The sequence below is a fragment of the Ranitomeya variabilis genome, chromosome 5 (genome assembly GCF_051348905.1).
Source record: "Ranitomeya variabilis isolate aRanVar5 chromosome 5, aRanVar5.hap1, whole genome shotgun sequence".
NCBI classification, from domain to species: Eukaryota; Metazoa; Chordata; class Amphibia; order Anura; family Dendrobatidae; genus Ranitomeya; species Ranitomeya variabilis.
In genome coordinates, this window is record NC_135236.1 from 221,023,729 (window position 1) to 221,042,286 (window position 18,558).

Consider the following 18,558-nt stretch of genomic DNA (forward strand, 5'->3'; position numbering starts at 1 on the left):
TCACTGCGCCTGCGCGGCCGCCCTGCCTGTGATTCCCAGCCCCGTAGTGACTTATGATTTATTCACATTGCGGGGCTGGGATTCACAGGCAGGGCGGCCGCGCAGGCGCAGTCAGCTGGGATGCATATGAGGACAGACGGCCAGCGCTCACTGCGCCTGCACCAGGCAGGGGAAAAGAGCGCAGGCGCCGGCTATTTTCAAAACAGCGGTGAGGAGGCGGCGCCCGGCGCCAAGATGTGAGTGACAGCAGTGTGGCGTCTGAAGCAGGGGGGAAACGCCGGCCTCCTTGACTGAAGACCAGGTATTTCTGACAAATTAAAAAACTGATTATTTCTGTAGTTACAGCTCCCAGAACTAAAAGAGCCACCTTGTCAGAATGCAGCATTACTGCTGCACATGGTGGCTCTTTTAGTTTGAAACGACTGGGGGGGGGGGGGGGGGTGACAGGTTCCCTTTAATATCTCATTGGTGAGGTTTTGCATGCGCGGTCGGAAATGCTGCAGACGACGCACCAAAAAACGTTACAAGCAACGTTTTTTGGTGGCGATGGTCCAACGCAACACGACGCAAGACGGTTGCGACATGTGGCAATGCGTTGCACTGCGTCGCTAATAAAAGTCTTAGGCTACTTTCACACTAGCGTCGTACTCGGCCCGTCCCAGTGCGTCGGGCCGAAGTACCGGTGCTAGCGTTGTATACGCCGCACAACGGGGGCAGCGGATGCATTTTTCCAGCGCATCCGCCGCCCCATTGTGAGGTGCGGGGAGGTGGGGGCAGAGTTCCAGCCGCGCATGCGCGGTCGGCAATGGCGGTCCGTCGGCATGTAACGTTTTTTGCAGCCGACGGTCCGCCACAACACGGCGCAACCGTCGCACGACGGTTGCGACGTGTGGCAATGCGTCGCTGTTAGTCAATGGTGAAAAAACACATCCTGCAAGCACTTTTGCAGGATGCGTTTTTTCTGCAAAACGACGCCTAGCGACGTGTAGTGCACGACGCTAGTGTGAAAGAGGCCTTAGGAGATGGCAGACCCCCAGAGAGCACATAGTCGCCACCCCTCGGCAGCGCATGGTCTGATCTATCTTCAGCCTGACCCTCTGCACATTTGGCTGTGTCCACTTAAATGCAGGGGGGAATGAAGCCCCAAAACGTATACCTATGTTCCTCCCATTGTATCTCCCCATTACTCCACTTTTAATCGCCCTGTAAGTGGAGGCACAAGCGCCCAATATTAGACCCCGGAAATCCGGCGCTATTATTCCTAAACGGAAGGTCACGTGGCGTGGCAGAGTCATGTGACCGTGACGTCATGCAGGTCCTACAGAGAATGTGCGTGCGCGGCTGGAAGCCCTGGGATAATATTCCGGCATGTCTGCCCCGGTGGATAGAGGCAGGGCCGAGGCCGCGGGGGAGCTGCGCGGGAAGAGTTTAGGGGAACTCGCCGAGATCCTGGAGCGGCAGGAGAAGCTGCTGAGTAACAAGTATGAGGCCTCCATAGCTAGTAATGAGCGCTGCAGGGAGAGGCGCAGTACGGCGGGGCGGGCTGTACCCGGCGTGTGGTGGGGAGCACCAGCTCTGGGCCCAGTCACTACGGGCAGTGCCAGGATTGACATAGTCTTTATTAAACCTATATATTATTAGACTTTTAGGACTTTTCCATTTCTTTCAGGCCCCGCACCAGTGATGTTTTCTTATTGCCCCTGAGTGGTGCTTTGCATGTACGCCCCCTGCCCCCTGCCTCACACTCACCTGCAGCCGCCTTTCCAGGTCGCTCCCATCAGTCTCCGGCGACAGGTGACCTGCTGGCAGCTCAGGAGCGCGACGGGGTCACTTTTCAATACAAGTCTATGAGAACCTCATTCATAGACTTCCACTGAGCTCTTGTGACAGAACTTCTGACTTATGGCCGCTGGGAACGTGGTGCCGACAGCCAGTGAAGACCTCGGAGGACGAGTATACGACAAGGGACTTACCTCTGGGCCACGGTCACACAGGGCGTTTTTGCTGTGTGTTTTTGGATGTTTTTTATACTAATTTCAGGCTGCGTTTAACAGTACCAGCAAAGCCCATGAGATTTCAGAAATCTCGTGCCCACGTTGGGTTTTTATTTGTCATCAGGATTTTGTGCTTTGCCTCTTTTTTGCACAATGGAGTGTGTCATTTCTTTCAGTGGTTTTTTTTTTTAAAAATTTTTTTTAGCATTTTTCATCCATTTACTTGAGTGGGTGGTGAAAAAAACATAGATATCTTGTTTTGCTGTGTTTTTTTTTAATTTTTTTGGGGGGTAAAACCTGATTCTATTGGAATAGGACTGCAGCTTCTTTCCCGCCAAAGAGATCAGGGTTTGCCGCAGAAAAAAAGCTACTGAAAAAACGCCAAGTGTTAACTTACCCTTAAAGTGCCACTCCAGCGCTTGAAAAAAAACCACCAAATACCCACTGGAGTCATGCTTTACATGGAATGCAATACATGCCAATGTGTGACGGATGCCATACTGGGGCACTTCTAGGCTGGTGCGGAGTCCATATAGCCGATCAGGTTGTAGCCCATAAACATTGCCATCTCTGCATTTATGTGCGGAGCCTGCTAACACCATTGCAGCCAGGTATGTTTTTTTCTCTGAAACATTTCAGGTTTTCAGAGAAAACATAGCTTGAAGATCTGGCCGGCTCCTCCCCGCACCGCTCTAGGTGATTGACAGGTCTGCCGATAAGGGAGAAACCCAGGCAGAACTCACTGGAGCGTTTAAGAGAAAAGCATAAAAATAATTTTATTTATATAGTATACCTGGCTGCACTCATGCGATCATGCTCTGATTCATGCTGCCCGCAGTTTGTGCAGTATGAATTAGCTGACGGACCCTCTAACATAATGCATACAATAGAAAGGAACAGCATCCAGTCCAGGCGATGAAAAAGAAAAAAGCCTTTATTCCGCCATGATACAATGTATAAAGGCTTTTTTCTTTTTCATCACCTGGACTGGATGCTGTTCCTTTCTATTGTTTGTATCACTTTATGTCCAATTGGGTCATTGGACTTGGGACTGAGGTGCTGTCGGCTGATATTTCTTTGTCTGGGTTCCCTCTAATGTGTCTATCAGAAATTCTTCCTGGTGGATACCCTACTGTATGTAAGAAGAAAAGCTAGATCTGAGCAAGGCCTTATGTGGTGTCTTCCGATGCCAGAAATACAATGCAAACATCAGAAAAATTCCTGAGGGGTGGTCACACCAGTAATTAGAAGATATGCTCCATTACCTCATGGGAAAGTCACCCACATCATGGTGACATCTATGTGGATGCCAGGACAGTAATACAGACACTGGCACTAAGTTTGCATTCCTCAAACCAAACCTGAAAAATAGGCTTTTTTTTCTTAGCCCAAGTGGTACTTAACTTTCAGGTCATGATATATTTGCTGTGGTCGGGATTTTGAAAAACACCATTACATGTAGTGGGAAAAAACTGGAGGGAAGAACAAATTCACTGCTGATTTCTACACCACACTATGCTCATTATGTTGGCGCAAATTTTAACCGTAGATATCCCCCGTCACCATAGTGTAATAGTCTGAAATCCACAGTATGTGAGACCTTTCACTCTCAAGCACCCTAATAAATTGGGGCTTCCACAATTGTTTTAATTCATGGTTTGCATAACAATTGTAAGGCTTGGATTTGTTTGACTTTATCTCTTTTTATCTCTCACAGGAAATTCATTGCAAAACTTCCAGACCGAGGAAAAAAGATTTCAGATTACGCTGAAAAAGTCCGAGCAGCCATTGCTGAATATTATAAATGGAAAAAAAACGCAGATCTCCTTTCTGCATTTAAGTCACAATTTCAGGAACAACAATGTAACATGAAAGTGACCGCTGAATCCTCCCGAGAGCAGAAGGAGAAGGTAACAGGAGTTTCCCCGACTGTGCCACAGGATAAAGAGAACTCATCCAGGCCTGCTAATGAGAATGATGCCGAGGCGGCACATGCCCTGGACACACACAGATCTCTTGCATCTGTTATAATCAATGATGAGACCCGCAATAATGACTGTCACACAGATGAAAATTCAGCAGATGCTCTGGCAAATAGTCTGAAGATGATTAGTATAAAAGAAAGTGCGGAGAAGGTGACCAACTCCTGTCTAGGTGCAAGTGGAGCCCAGAAATCTCATTATGTCGAAGTTATAGAAAAAAGGTCAATGAGCCCAGTCCAGAGAAAGGAAAGATTCCGAACAAACAGGTATGAACATTTTGGAGACACCTAGTATTGGAAAATAAGTAACCAGGCAAGTAAATGGTTTAAAATAAAAACCTTCAGTCTATTTTTGAATTTGCCATCACTTTCTGATTGCTAGGGGGGAGACATTTACTTAAATGCCGTTAAAACTGTAGGGAGCATTGCTGTGCAGGGATTTTAGGTACTGGCCTGGTGCTGGCAGCTGGATCCCAAATTTATCAGAGAGTGATGGCGCCAGCGACATTTTATAATGCAGGAGAACCAGTTTTGTGTTACTAAGACACCAGTTCACTCCACTACTAGAATTTGCAAATTCAAAAAAATAAGATCTACCAAGTACATAGTCAAATTAAGAATAAGCTAATGCAACATGAAAACTGCCTCTATCGTATCAATAGTAGTAACTATTTAGCAACTTTGAGCAAAAAAGGCAAAATTAGTTTTTAGCTAAAATTATGTGTATTATTGTATATGATCCATAAAAAGACAGCTCTAATGCCAAGGAACACAGGTCTACAAACCCAGATTATTATTTATATAGCACTATTCCATTGATTCCAAGGTGCTGTACATGAGAAGGGGTTACATGCAAATTACAGATCACTTACAGTAAACAAACGAACAATGACAGACGGGTACAGAGGCGTCGGTGTAGAAGTTGGAAACAAATATGATCCTGGCTGCTGCATTCAGGATGGATTGGAAAGGGAAGGGTTTAGTAAGAGGGAGACGTTTAGTAAAGAGTTGCAATAGTCCAGACGAGAATGAATAAGAGCAACAGTAAACGTATTTGCTGAGTCAAAGGTAAGAAAAGGACTAATTCTAGATATGTTTTTGAGGTGTAAGTGACATGAGCGTCGAGTGATCCGATGTTGGGAGTGAAGGAAAGATCTGAATCAAAGATGACACCAAGACAGCGGGCATGTTGCTGGGTAGTAATGGTGAAGCCACACACGGTCATAGCCATAGGTCAGTGGAGGGAGGAAACATGAGGAGTTCAGATTTTTAACAGATTCAGTTTTAGATGCAGGGAGGGCATGATGTTAGAGACAGCGGAAAGACCAGCACTGGTATTTTTTTAGTAATGCAGGGTTAATGTCAGGAGATGAGGTATGTAGTTGGGTGTCATCAGCATAGAGATGGTACTGAAAACCAAATCTACTGGTTGTTTGTCCAATAGGGGCGGTGTAAAAGGAGGGGGACCTAGGACTGAATCTTGACGAATCCTGACAGTAAAGGAAAGGGGAGAGGAAGAGGAGCCAGCAAAAGATAGTGAAGGCGCAGTCAGAGAGATAGGAAGAGAACCAGGATAGAACAGTGTCCTTGAGCCTGATAGAGCAGAGCATAGTGAGGAGGAGCTGGTGATCCATTGTGTCATATGCTGCAGAAAGATCCAGGAGAATCAGCAGGGACCAGTGACCTTTAGAGTTAGGTGTTAGTAGGACAGTTTCAGTAGAATATAAAGAACGGAATCCAGATTGTAAAGGGTCAAGAAGAGAGATTTCTGAGAGATAGCAGGTTAGATGGGAGTGGATCAAATTTTCCAGGAGTTTATAGATGAAGGGAAGATTGGAGACAGGTCTGTAGTTAGCAGCGCAGTTCTGGTCAAAGGCTGTTTTTTAAGTAATTGATGTATGCTGGCGTGTTTAAATGATGAGGGGAAAAATACCAAATTAGAGGGAGAGATTAAATATTTTAGTTAGGTCAGTGGTGACAGCAGGTGAATTGGACTGGAGGATATGTGAGCGAATAGTGTCACTGATGCAGGTAGTAGGGTGAGAAGATGCAAGGAGCCTGGTCACTTCCTCTTGTGTTACTGGTTCAAACATAGGAAGTGAGCAAGATGCAGTGCAGAAGGGAGGAGACTGCATAGCATTAGGTTATAGGGAAAAAATTTCCTGTCGGATATGGTAATTTTTTTTTCTTTGAAATAATTGGTCAGATCTTCATCGATGGGGTGGGGGCCTGTACTGTTTGAGGAGAGAGTGACAGTCAGTCAAGTGTCAGTCCTTTTAGGGTTATGGGATAGTGAGATGATGAGGGTGTTGAAGTAGGTTTGTTTGTAGAGGTGAAGGGTGGAGTTGTATATTTTTAGTATAAACTTATAATGGATGAAATCTTCAGCCAGATTCAATTTTCTCCGCAGACATTCGGCGCTCCTGGTGCACCGCTGGAGAAAACATGTTTGCAGCATGTGCCAGGGTTGACGCGGTCTGTGCCAAGTTGTTTTATGTGTAGGAGGTGCAGCTTCGTACAGGGCACTTTGCAGTGTTTCATAGATGACAATAGAGATGCATATCGCATTGTAATGTGGGTATGATTGTAAAGCATAATGACCATAACATACATAAAATATGTATTAATAGTATAGATACCTATTTGAACATGAATAGTATTACCCATAATGAGGTGTAACATGCAGAGTTCCCTAGACTCATGTTTCATGTGCTCTCAATTGCTTCATCTGGGGGTTCTTCTGCACCCCTTGAGGAAGTGATTTTTCCTGAGAAAGCAGCCAAAAACCTCCTAAAAAAAAAATAAATGAATGTAAGGCACAGCAATGTAAAAACAACATTGTTGGTGATTTGTTCAGTCTTTTGATACTTTTAACTGCTTCAGTGTTAGGAAACTGTGAAGTGGTTGAAAGAATTAACATGTTCATTTCTCAGGTGATTTCATTTGGAAATCACACACTTTTTTTTTTAGTTGAAAGTGTAGGAAAAAGACAAAAAATGGCAGCAAAAGTTCCCACGAAGCCACTTCAGGAAAATAACTGCCAGCGATTTCCTGAATTCGACTTCAACTAGGAAAACCTTGTTAGTTTGGAATTGGAGTTTAGACATTGTGTGCACATACCCTTGAAAGGTTTTTCAAAGCCAGGCTAGATTGTGCACAAGTTTTGTATTTGGTCAGTATATGTAAGCCAAAATCTGGAGTGGAACAATCGGAGGAAAAGTATAATGGGCCATGTCAACACGAGTGTCTGTGTGCAACGTGATTCCACTCTATTTGTCTACTGGTGCTGTCGTCACATGATTGCTCATTTGCGATTTGAGTGCCTGCGGTCATGTGCCACTGGTATTATCTTTTTGCTTTTAGCAGGAAAAGTAGTTTGACACATGATCTCAAGTATACAAATCACAAATGAGTGATGACCTCTGCAGCAGACAAATGGAGCGGACTCACATTGCACACTATTAGGAGTCAACAAACTGCAGTCATATAGACTGATTGCAGAAAAGTAATCCCGGCCCGGCCCGGATAACCCTGATAAGCCAACATGGGACTGCCCTTGACACTTACCAGATTATAATTTTCGAATGTCAGAATAGGTATTTTTATTGGGCATTGTAAATCAGTGTTCTGATATACCTTTAAAATCTTCGTAACCAAAGCCATTATTTATTTATTTTTTTAGATTGCCATCAGACTCAAACAGCTCAACTCCAAATCAATCACCAGGAGATAAAGCACTTACATTGTCTGCAGAACAGAGAAAACTACATGACCGGAAACATCTGGATGACATCACTGCCGCTAGGCTTCCACCACTTCATCACTCTCCAGCCCAGTTACTACCTCTAGAGGAATCTCTAGCGCTTCAGATAGAACAGAAAAATATTTATGAGGTATGTTTTCTCCAGACATCAAGGCTTCTAAATAGTGGAGGTGATGGCATATTCTAGTGCAGACAATCAAGCAGCAGTGTGACCACTGTGGTCTTGTCATTGAGTTTGTAGATCTCATAATGGAGCAGAAGTATCTTTATTGCAGCCTGTGAGTGGCATGGCCTTGTCCTGTATTGGTCACACTGGCCAATGCAAATTAAAAATGGGCTTTTTTTGTCTTTATGCTAAATTTTAATTTGCTTTGCATACACTATGATTTTAAAGATCAAGATTACTAAATTCCAAGTAAACTTTTTACCTAATGAAGAAGAGTTGGGCTCAGTTATAACTTTGTGTTACCATTTTCATGCACTAATTTTTAATGGCTTTTGTTCCATCAAAGATAATTTGTGTCACTGTTTTCCCCCTTTAACCACTCCATGACCCGTGGTATTTTCGTTTTTGCTTTTGTTTTTCGCTCCCCTCCTTCCTGAGCCATAACTTTTTTATTTTTCTGTCAATATGGCCATGTGAGGGGTTTTTTTTGTTTTTTTTTAGGGAAGAGTTGTACTTTTGAACGACACAATTGGTTTTACCATGTCCAAACAAGAATGAATAAGAGAAACAGTAAGAGTTTTTGCAGAGGCGAAAGTAAGAAAAAGTTGAATTTTAGAAATGTTTTTGAGGTGCAGATAACAAGAGCGAGCCAGTGATCTGATGTGGGGGGTGAATGAAAGCTCGGAATCAAGTATGACCCCAAGGCAGCGGGCATGTTGCTTGGGAGTAATGGTGGAACCACACACGGAGATGGCAATGTCAGGCAAAGGTAGGTTAGTAGAGGGAGAAAACACGAGGAGTTCAGTTTTTGACAGGTTCAGTTTCAGATAGAGGGAGGACATGATGTTAGGAACAGCGGTAAGACAATCACTGGTGTTTTCTAAAAAGGCAGGCGTGATATCAGGAGCAGAAGTGTATAATTGATTGTCATCAGCATAGTGATGGTACTGGAACCCAAATCTACTGATATACAAAGGGAAGAGGAGGGGGCCTAGGACTGATCCTTGAGGAACCCCAACAGTAAGGGGAAGATGAGAGGAGGAGGGACCAGCAAAAGATACAGTGAAAGAGCGGTCGGAGAGATAGGAGGAGAACCAGGAGAGAACGGTGTCCTTAAGGCCGATGGAGCTGAGCATAGTGAGGAGGAGCTGGTGATCCATAGTATCGAATGCTGTGGAGAAATCCAAGAGAATTAGCATGGAGTAGTGTCCATTAGGTTTATCTGTTAGTAGATCATTAGAGACTTTAGTGAGAATAGTTTCAGTAGAGTGTAAAGAGCGGAAACCAGATTGAAGAGTGCCGAGAAGAGTTATCTGAGAGATAGCGGATAACACGGGAGTGGGCCAGGCGTTCGAGGAGTTTAGAGATGAAGGGAAGATTAGAGACAGGTCTATAGTTAGCGGCACAGTTTTAGTCGAGGGATGGTTTTTTTAAGTAATGGATGTATAATGGCATGCTTAAATGAGGAGGGAAAGATACCGGAAGAGAGAGAGGTTGAATATTTTTGTTAGGTGAAAGGTGACAACAGGGGAAAGGGACTGGAGGAGATGTGACGGAATGGGGTCACTGGTGCAAGTGGTCGGGTGAGAGGATGCAAGGAGCCTGATTACTACTTCTTCTGTAACTGGTTCAAAGTCAAAGAGGGAGCTAGATGCAGTGGGGGAGGGAGGGTAGTGCATGATATGAGAAGATTGGGAAATAATTTCCTGTCGGATATGGTCAATTTTTTCTTTGAAATAATTGGCCAGATCGTCAGAGCAGAGATCCGTGGTTGGGATCTGCACTCTTGGGTTGAGTAGGGAATGAAGAGTGTCAGAGATGTTCAGGGTTATTGGACAGTGAGGTGATGAGGGTATTGAAGTAGGTTTGTTTGGAGAGGTGAAGGGCGGAGTTGTATGTTTTTAAGCATAAACTTATAATGAATGAAATCTTCGGGTAGGTTAGATTTTCTCCACAGACGTTCGGCGCACCTGGAGCACCGTTGCAGGAAACGTGTTTGCAGCGTGTGCCACGGTTGTCGCCATCTCTGCTTAGTTGTTCTATGTATAGGAGGTGCAATTTCATCCAGGGCACTTTGCAGGGTTTCATTGTAATGCTTCAATGTAAAATCAGGACATGAGAGGGAGGAGGTAGGGGCCAATGAGGACTGCAAGTTCTTCATAAGTTTCTGGGTGTTAGTGGGCCTGTATGTTTCTATAAGTGTGGAAAGTGGGGGTGACCTGAGCGGGATGGTAGTTGTTGATAGAGAATGAAAGAAGGTTGTAGTCAGAGAGTGGGAGAGGGGAATTTGTAAAATCATCCACTGAGCAAAGCCGGGAGAAGACCAAGTCGAGGGAGTTTCCGTCTTCATGAGTTGAAGAGTTAGCATGCTGCGAGAGGCTGAAAGAGGAGGTCAGAGATAAAAGGTGAGAAGCAGATGGGGAGAGGGGAAAAGCAGTGGGGATGTTGAAATCACCCATGATGACGGTGGGGATGTCACAGGGTTGCTATGCGCGCTGGCGTTCACAGCAATCCGGCATCAACACCCATAGCGGTCTCTAGGAGATCTCTGGTTGTCATGCTGACGCGCCGATAATCCCCGATCACGTGACGGGGGTCACCGGTCCTCGCATTTCTGGCCGGATGGCCGGAAGCGCTTGTTAAATGCTGTTGTCAGAGTTTGATAGCGGTATTTAACTAGTTAATAGGTGCGGGCGGAATGTTCAAAACAGCTGACATGTTCCGGCTTTGATGGGGGCTCACCGCCGGAGCCCACATCAAAGCGGGGGTTATGCCCTCAGACTTACTATTCCGTCTGAGGGCAGAAAGGGGTTAAAGGGCCTCTGTCTGCACAGAATGACTGTTCATGCCAAGTACAGGAACTTGATGCTTCATGGTTGGGCCAATCATTTATATACACCTTCCCACCTACTCTTTTTTTTTTTTTCCCTCCATCTCTTTGATAGTTCTAGCTTGATAGAGCCAGAGAAAGGTGGAGATAGATGGAAAACAAGCAGGTGGAATGGTGTAGTCAAATGGTTAGCCACGCCATGATGCATTGAGTGCTTGTGCTTGGTTTGAACAGTGAGTCTCTTTAAGTCTAGAGTCACAAGACCGTATTTTCTATCAACCGAGAAAATCGGTACAGTGATGCTAAACACACTGAAGAGAATTTGATCAAAGTGTGATCCGATTTACTCATACGAGAAGAAGGTAGGAACAAAATATTTCTCTATCTTCTCTATTGTCAATCTGAGAAAATTGAACCGCATTCAGTTGTCATGAGAATGCGGTGTTTTTTTAGTTTTTTTTATGGACCCATTCATTTGCATGGTTGAGTGCAGTCCGATTTACAAATGCAAATCGTGCATGTTAACATTTTTTTTCCTTGGATAGACTCGGTCCGAGGAAACAATCTGACAAGTGCACTGCCCCATTGAATACCATTGGTCAGAGTGTGATCCAGTGTTTTCTCGGTTCACATTTGGACCAAAAATATGTTTGTCTGCACGATCCTTAAAGGAAGTCCATCAGCACATAATTACAGTTCTATCCAAGCGCAGATATAATCAGTGTACCCTTGGTGTTGCCAAATAGTTCACTGCACCTTCCCATCTACTTGTTTTTCTTCCCTCTGAACTGCTTAGCCAACCCAAGGGTGCACTCAGTGCCTGTGTGCTTGTTAAGAACAGTCTTTTTGTTATGACAGACTCCCTTTAAGACTCTTTGACAAGGGCCTTTAATCTGGCAAATAAGTGTTAATAAGATCACTATGTGAACTTGGCGTTCGTTTGTCAGCAAAACGCACCTTTCATGCTGGTGTAAAAAAATGATTGTTTTGTTTGTGTAACAGCGATGTGTTGGCAACAATACTCTTAGGCCACGTTCACACGCTGCGGGTTCCTCTGCGGGTTAATCCCGCAGAGGAATTGAAAATCTGCAGGGCAAAACCGCTGCGGTTATCCCTGCAGATTTATCGCGGTTTGTTCCGCGGTTTCCGCTGCGGGATTACTCCTGTACTATTGATGCTGCATATGCAGCAATATGCAGCATCAATAGTAATGTAAAAAATAATAAAAATTGGCTATACTCACCCTCTGACGTCGCGATCTCCCCGGCGCTGCAAGCGGCTGTGCCGACAAGGACCTTCGTGACGTCACGGTCATGTGACCGCGACTTCACCACAGGTCCTGTTCGGCACAGCAACTGAGACCGGACGCCGCGGGCAGCGCTGAGAGGTGAGTATAGCATGATTTTTTATTTTAATTCTTTTTTTTAACACCCAAATATGGTTCCCAGGGCCTGGAGGAGAGTCTCCTCTCCTCCACCCCGGGTACCACCCGCACATTAACCGCTTACTTCCCGCAACGTGGGCACAGCCCCATGCGGGAAGTAAGCGGTTCAATGCATTCCTATGGGTGCAGAATCGCAGCGATTCTGCACAAAGAAGTGACATGCTGCGGGTTGTAAACCGCTGCGTTTCTGCACGGTTTTTCCCGCAGCATGTGCACAGCGGTTTGCGGTTTCCATAGGGTTTACATGTTAATGTAAACGCTATGGAAACTGATGCGGACCCGCAGCATCAAAATCGCCGCGGTTCCGCGGTAAAAACCGCAAAGTGTGAACATGGCCTTAGTGCTTTTATTTTTTCCCTCTTCTTCCAAGAAAGAACCATAACATTTTTTATGTTCCCATCGATATAGTTGAGTATGGGCTTGTTTTTTTTTTTTTTTTTTTTGCAGAACAAGATATAATAATATATATATATATGTATATATGTATGTATGTATGTATGTTACTTCAGCGTGTGTAAATTGCTAAAGACCGTTCATGGTTTGCATAACATATGCAGTAAACATGGCTTCTGTGTTCTCTGAATATACCCTTTGTTCTTGTTGTTTTGACAGTTCCTCTGGCTCCATCCGTTCTGATTTTCTTTTATGTGCATTTGGCACATAAAATGTAAAATCGTTTTCTATATGCCACCTAATGGCATTACTCTCACCAGAAAAAAAAACATCTCTTTTCTGTATGACCTCTCTGAACCGGTGTCTTTTTGCCAACATTTAGAAAATTTTGTACCTGTTTTATGTGTAAGTACATAGCAATGCATATGACAGGTCACCCCTTATTAAACTTGGACCGCCTAGAGCAGCAGAACTAGGCTGCAGGTAACTGTGTCAGAAAATTACAATCCAGTGAGTCCAAAATTATAGACTGTTCATGTCTTTGTCAGTGGGCAAACTTACAAAATCAGCAAGGGATCAAATACTTATTTCCCCCACTGTTTGTGTGTAACTTGCATGCATGTTGATCCTACGTTATGACATGCAGGACTGCTGCGTTCTTCCTCTGGCCAAGTCACTGCAGCACAGTTAGCAGACAGTCTTTTAGCAGGTTGTAAGCTGTTGCATGGTCTTCCTCGCACACGTAGGGAATATGTGAACATGAGCCCTCCTTGTATATATCATATCATAAACGCCATGTTCTTGCTGTGATTTTTTTTCTAAAAAGGTTTAATTTTTTTTATATATCCATAGGAAAAACAAGCTAAGCTTGCAGCACAAAAACTTTTCCAGAAGCTGAACCTTGAAATGAAGCCTTTTAGCCCTGAAGGAGATTCGTACATGAAATACAGAGATCACAGAGACGAAGACAAATTTGGGACAGAAGAATAACCTGCAGGTGATAAGCAAAGAATGGACTGTGCAGTTATCTATTTATCGCCCTGATCGGCCTTGTATACAGTAATCTTACCCATTATTGCTATATGCCCTGTACAAGAATGCACTGTGGGAGGTATGATTGGGCAAATGCATGCACTGCTTACTTCTGTTTTCCTACTGTGTTATTCTATACGAGATTTCCACCTAATGAAATGCTTTCACAAATGAAAGGTGACTCCACTTTAAGGCATAACATTTAGTGAGACATGGACTTCTTAGCTAGTGATACCACTTTTTATAGGCATCTATAGCCGCATCGGTACCTGCCATTTTCCAGTATAACCTTACAACTGCTGACATTGCTACATTAAAGATTTAACAGGTTTGTTTTCATTCAAACGTCACTAATTTCACAATGATGACGGTTTTGAATGCTGAGCAGTTTACACTGGTGAGCCGATTCATCTGCCATTATGCTGCCTGATACCATCTTTTCTTGACAAATAATATAGCGACGTTGCCATAGTCAGTCATTTATTCTGGAAAGTTACGTCTGTGTTAACCAGTGAAACTAAATTTCTGATTACACACTCAATGTCACAGACAGAGTTAAAGGGGCTCAAGCCCTGTTGTGGCAAAAGTCTCCTTAAGTGATGACATTACAGTCAGTCTTTATGCCACTGCCCTGCTGTTAGAACTACATTGATGCCCTGTTATTTGGGGATTGCCCTCCTCCTACTCCACTTGCATGCCATACGTGTTCAGTAGGTTGCAATTGGAGAGGTGGGTGGCACGCAGGCTGGGAGGGAGAAGGCTTCGCTGCAGAAACATTTGAGGATTATGAGAAATGTAGTTTTAAGTTTTTTTTTTCATTGTAAATGGCACATTTTGATTAAAAACCCGTAATTTTGGTTCATAAACTGATCGTTTTCTTCACCCTGTTACGGACATGATGTAATGATGTGCCATACGTAGGCTCTCTGTGCTTGATGTGGGCTCAGGTACTGAGCTGAATCTTTGCCGGCAGATGTTGGCTGTGTTATTCAGCCATCAGTTGACTCTTACCGGCCGTTAAATTGTTAGATGCCCCTAGAAGTCTATAACAGCAGCATTTACAGCCCACTGGGCGCACTGTTATAACTGCCCATCATCAACCCTGATGGGCTGCCATGGCTGTCGGGCAACTGCTGAAAACTCCTGAGACTGTCATGGCGCTACTCCTATGGAAGCCAGCCCGTTGTTGTATAAAACAAAAATCACTCCTCTATGAACACCAACAAGACTGGTGTTTGTTGTATTTAGTACAAGTGATCGGACACAGCACCTGGAAGAAAGAGAGGAAAATAAATGGCTAGTCGGGAAGGGGTTAATATTTAGAAGCCACTTAAAGCGACTCTGTAGTGTAATGACCCCATCCACCAACACCTCCTTATGTTTTGTTGGAATATTCTGCTAGGAGAATATTGTGGTGAAAAATATCTAAAATAATTGTTAGTCCTGCAGGGTCTAAATTGGGTGGAGCTCCTGTAGGATACCACCTGCTATATGGGCTGGTGGGCTTCAGATGTCATCCGAGATACAAACTGCATAATGGTGGCTCCTGTTACTTTCCAATTGAAGGTATATGTAGAGTAGGGCACTTCCTAGTTAGGAGGGAAGTAAGGAAAAACACCAGTACCTGTGGAAGTTGCCTTCAGTTGTTGGACAAGATAAGCTTCCACCACTTCCTATTAGAGCCAACATGTTGACAGACTAGATGGGTGAATCACTAAAGATTTAGCTTGTCAGCATCACTCCGAGCAAACTATTTACCACATATGAAGCAATGAAGTCTAAAATATGGATTCTCTTCTATGTTAACCTGCATTTACAGCCTGCCAACCACCATACACAGTAATACATTCACTTTTTGTGTAACTGGTATAACATAGTTGTCTTCACATCTTGGAGTAAACTTTCCATCCCCGCAAAGCCTTAGCAGTTAATGCTCTGTGCACTTATATGGTATGTTTCCACTTTCAGGATCTGCGGCGGTTTTGACGCTGCAGATTGTCCACACCATTTCCGCACCTATTGTGCAAATAAGCGGACACGCATTTGTTTTTACACTTGCGGCTTTTCCTCATTAATGCAAGTCTATGGGGAAAATCCGCATGTGTACCCGCAAGAGAAATGAACATGCCTCGGATCTGAAAGACGCGTCGCATGTCAGTTTCCTCCGGTGATCCGCAGGTGCACATTGACGCACAGTGAACATGGGATTTATAGAAATCCATCCACTATGCTGTAACATCCGGCCGCTGCGTTTTTGATGCTGCATAAATATGCAGCGTCAAAACCGCAGCAAATCCTGAACATGGGAACGTACCCTCAGTCACACACCACACCGTTGTTTACTGATTTATTGTTCTATTTATTGATATATTGCATATATTCTTACAAATATATTATTTCCTAGTCAAAAATTCCCAGGCCTCACATGGATGTCTAATATTTTTTTTTTATGTTTTAATTTGAAATTTAGACTCAAATAATTTTTACAAGCTGTATATTTCAATAAAGTATTTTGTATGAAATGTGTGTATTGTCCTTTACCGCTATAAAATATTCATATAAAGGGGTTGTTTGCACCGTAACGTTTACCTTTCTTAACCATTTCACAACATTCAGCTAGCCCGCCCCATATCCAGCAGGTAAAGGCTGAGTATTACAGCCAGGACTTTCCGCTAACAATCACAGGTGCAGCAGACCTCCGCCTGCAATTGTTCACCTGTTAAATGCCGCTGTCAATCGTGCCGACCAGCGTGTGTATATTTCCGCCTATTGGCGCACCCATGTCCCCTTGTCATGACCACAGGTCGACGATGGGTTGTCATAGCAACCGGAGGTCATATGATCACCCCTGTGACTATTACAGAGCTTTTTTTTTAAACATTGCATGTGGCATAGCTTCAAAGGAGACTGTGATGCTGAAGTTTAGCTGCATATAGCATAAGTGATCGGATGATCACATCTTGAAGCTAACCAAATAAGTGGAAAGTTTAAAAAAGAAAAAAGTGTAAGAAAAAAAAATTGAAAAAAAATAAAAGTTCAAATCACCACCCTTTTTGCCAGTGAAAATAAAGATATAAAAAAATACACGTGATATCGCCGAGTTCAGAAAAGTCAGATCTATCAAAATATAAAAACAATTAATCCGATCGGTAAACATAAAAAAATTCAAGAACGACAAGATTATGGTTTTTTTATTTTGGTCACTACAATTCCACAAAAAATGCTGTAACAAGCGATCAAGTCACATCTATCCCAAAATAGTACTAAAAAAATGTCGTCTCACCCTGCAAAAAAATAAGCTATCATACAGCACCATCAGATGAAAAATAAAAATGTTACAAGTCTTGGAAAATGGTGACACAACTCCAACCTTTTTTTTTTTTTTTTTTTGCAAACTAAAGATTTTTTTTTTTCACCGATAAAATAAAAAAAACTGGACATGTCTGGTATCACCATTATCGTATTGATGAGGAGAATCATATTGCGTGGTCACTTTTACCACAAAATGTACACCGTAAGAATTGGGGGGGTGTCACAATTTCACCGCACTTGGAATTTTTCCCCCATTTTTCGAGTACACTATGCAGTAAAATGGTGCAATTCTGGGAAGAAAGGGAGGAAAAACGGAAATGAAAAAACTAAAATGGGCTGCAGTGTGAAGAGGTTAATGTAAGTGTTGTCCTCCATGGCTGCAATATCTGGGGTGCTTGAATATATGGGGAGGTGACAAGCAGAGTGCTGTGTGTCATTAATCTTCAAGTCGTGTGCCAGAGAATGCTGGCAAAGCAAAGTGTACGGCGTACAACTGATGTGTTAGCAAATATGAACAAAGTGCAATAAAGCCAGTGCACATCATATAACAATGGAGCAGTGCACATCCAAGTAATAGTCATGGCAGAAAGTGTTGGCACTAGTGATGAGCGAGCATGCTTGGATATCGTGTTACCCGAGCATGCTCAGGTGTTATCAGAGTATCTCAGGTGTGCTCAAATATGTTTGAGTCCCTGCAGCTCCATATTTTGTGGCTGTTACACAGCTGCAACACATGCGGGGATTGCCTAACAAACAGCCGTGACACATGCAGGAATTGCCTAACGACTGCGAATTATGCATCCGCAGGGACTCAAACATATTATTTAACTGTGCCCAATGTGCACGAGCATGCCTGTTCATCACTAGTTGGCACCATTGAAATTGTTCCAGAAAATGAAGTGTTTCTTCCAGAAAATTATTGCAACTACACGTTTTATTACACACGTTTATTTCATTTGAGTGTTTTGAACAACACAAAAAAACTGAGAGGAAAAAAAAAAAGTCAAATTGGACATAATTTCAAGCAAAGCCACAAAAATGGGCCTGACAAAGTTGTCGGCACCCTCAGCTTAATATTTGCACACGCTTTGGAATAAATAACTGCAATCAATCGCTTCCTATAACAATCACCAAACTTCTTACACCTCTCAACTAGAATTTTGGAGGATTCTTCTATTGCAAACTGCTCCAGGGCTTTCATATTTGAAGGGCGCCTTCTCTCCACAGCAATTTTAAGATCTCTCCATACGTGTTCAACAGGATTTAGATCAGGAGTCATTGCTGGCCACTTTAGAACTCTTCGATGCTTTGCTTCCTTCCATTTCTGGGTGCTTCTTGAAGTATGTTCGGGGTCATTGTCTTGCAGGAAGACCCATGACCTAGGACGCAAACTCAAGTTTCTGACACTGGGCACTATATTATGACTCAAAATCCTCTGGTAAACTTCAGATTTCATGATGCCTTACACACAGTCAGCAAAACCGAAACCTCATTCATCCTCCACCCTATTAGATTGTAGGTATTGTGTTCTTTTGTTTGTTACCCTCATTCTGTTTTTCTGTAAACAGAATGATGTGCTTTACCAAAAATTTCTATCTTGATCACGTTTGACCTCTAACCACTTTCTCAGAAGGATTTTAGCT

General features: G+C 43.5%; 1 protein-coding gene across 1 annotated transcript; it reads left to right on the top strand.

The window, feature by feature from the left end:
- The first annotated feature begins 1,257 nt into the window (after positions 1 to 1,257).
- POLR2M (RNA polymerase II subunit M) lies at positions 1,258 to 16,119 on the top strand. Its single transcript, XM_077263822.1, has 4 exons — positions 1,258 to 1,481; positions 3,712 to 4,242; positions 7,658 to 7,868; positions 13,424 to 16,119. The coding sequence occupies exons 1-4, from the start codon at positions 1,369 to 1,371 to the stop codon at positions 13,559 to 13,561; spliced, it is 993 nt and encodes a 330-aa protein (XP_077119937.1). The 5' UTR covers positions 1,258 to 1,368; the 3' UTR covers positions 13,562 to 16,119.
- The last annotated feature ends 2,439 nt before the right edge of the window (positions 16,120 to 18,558 follow it).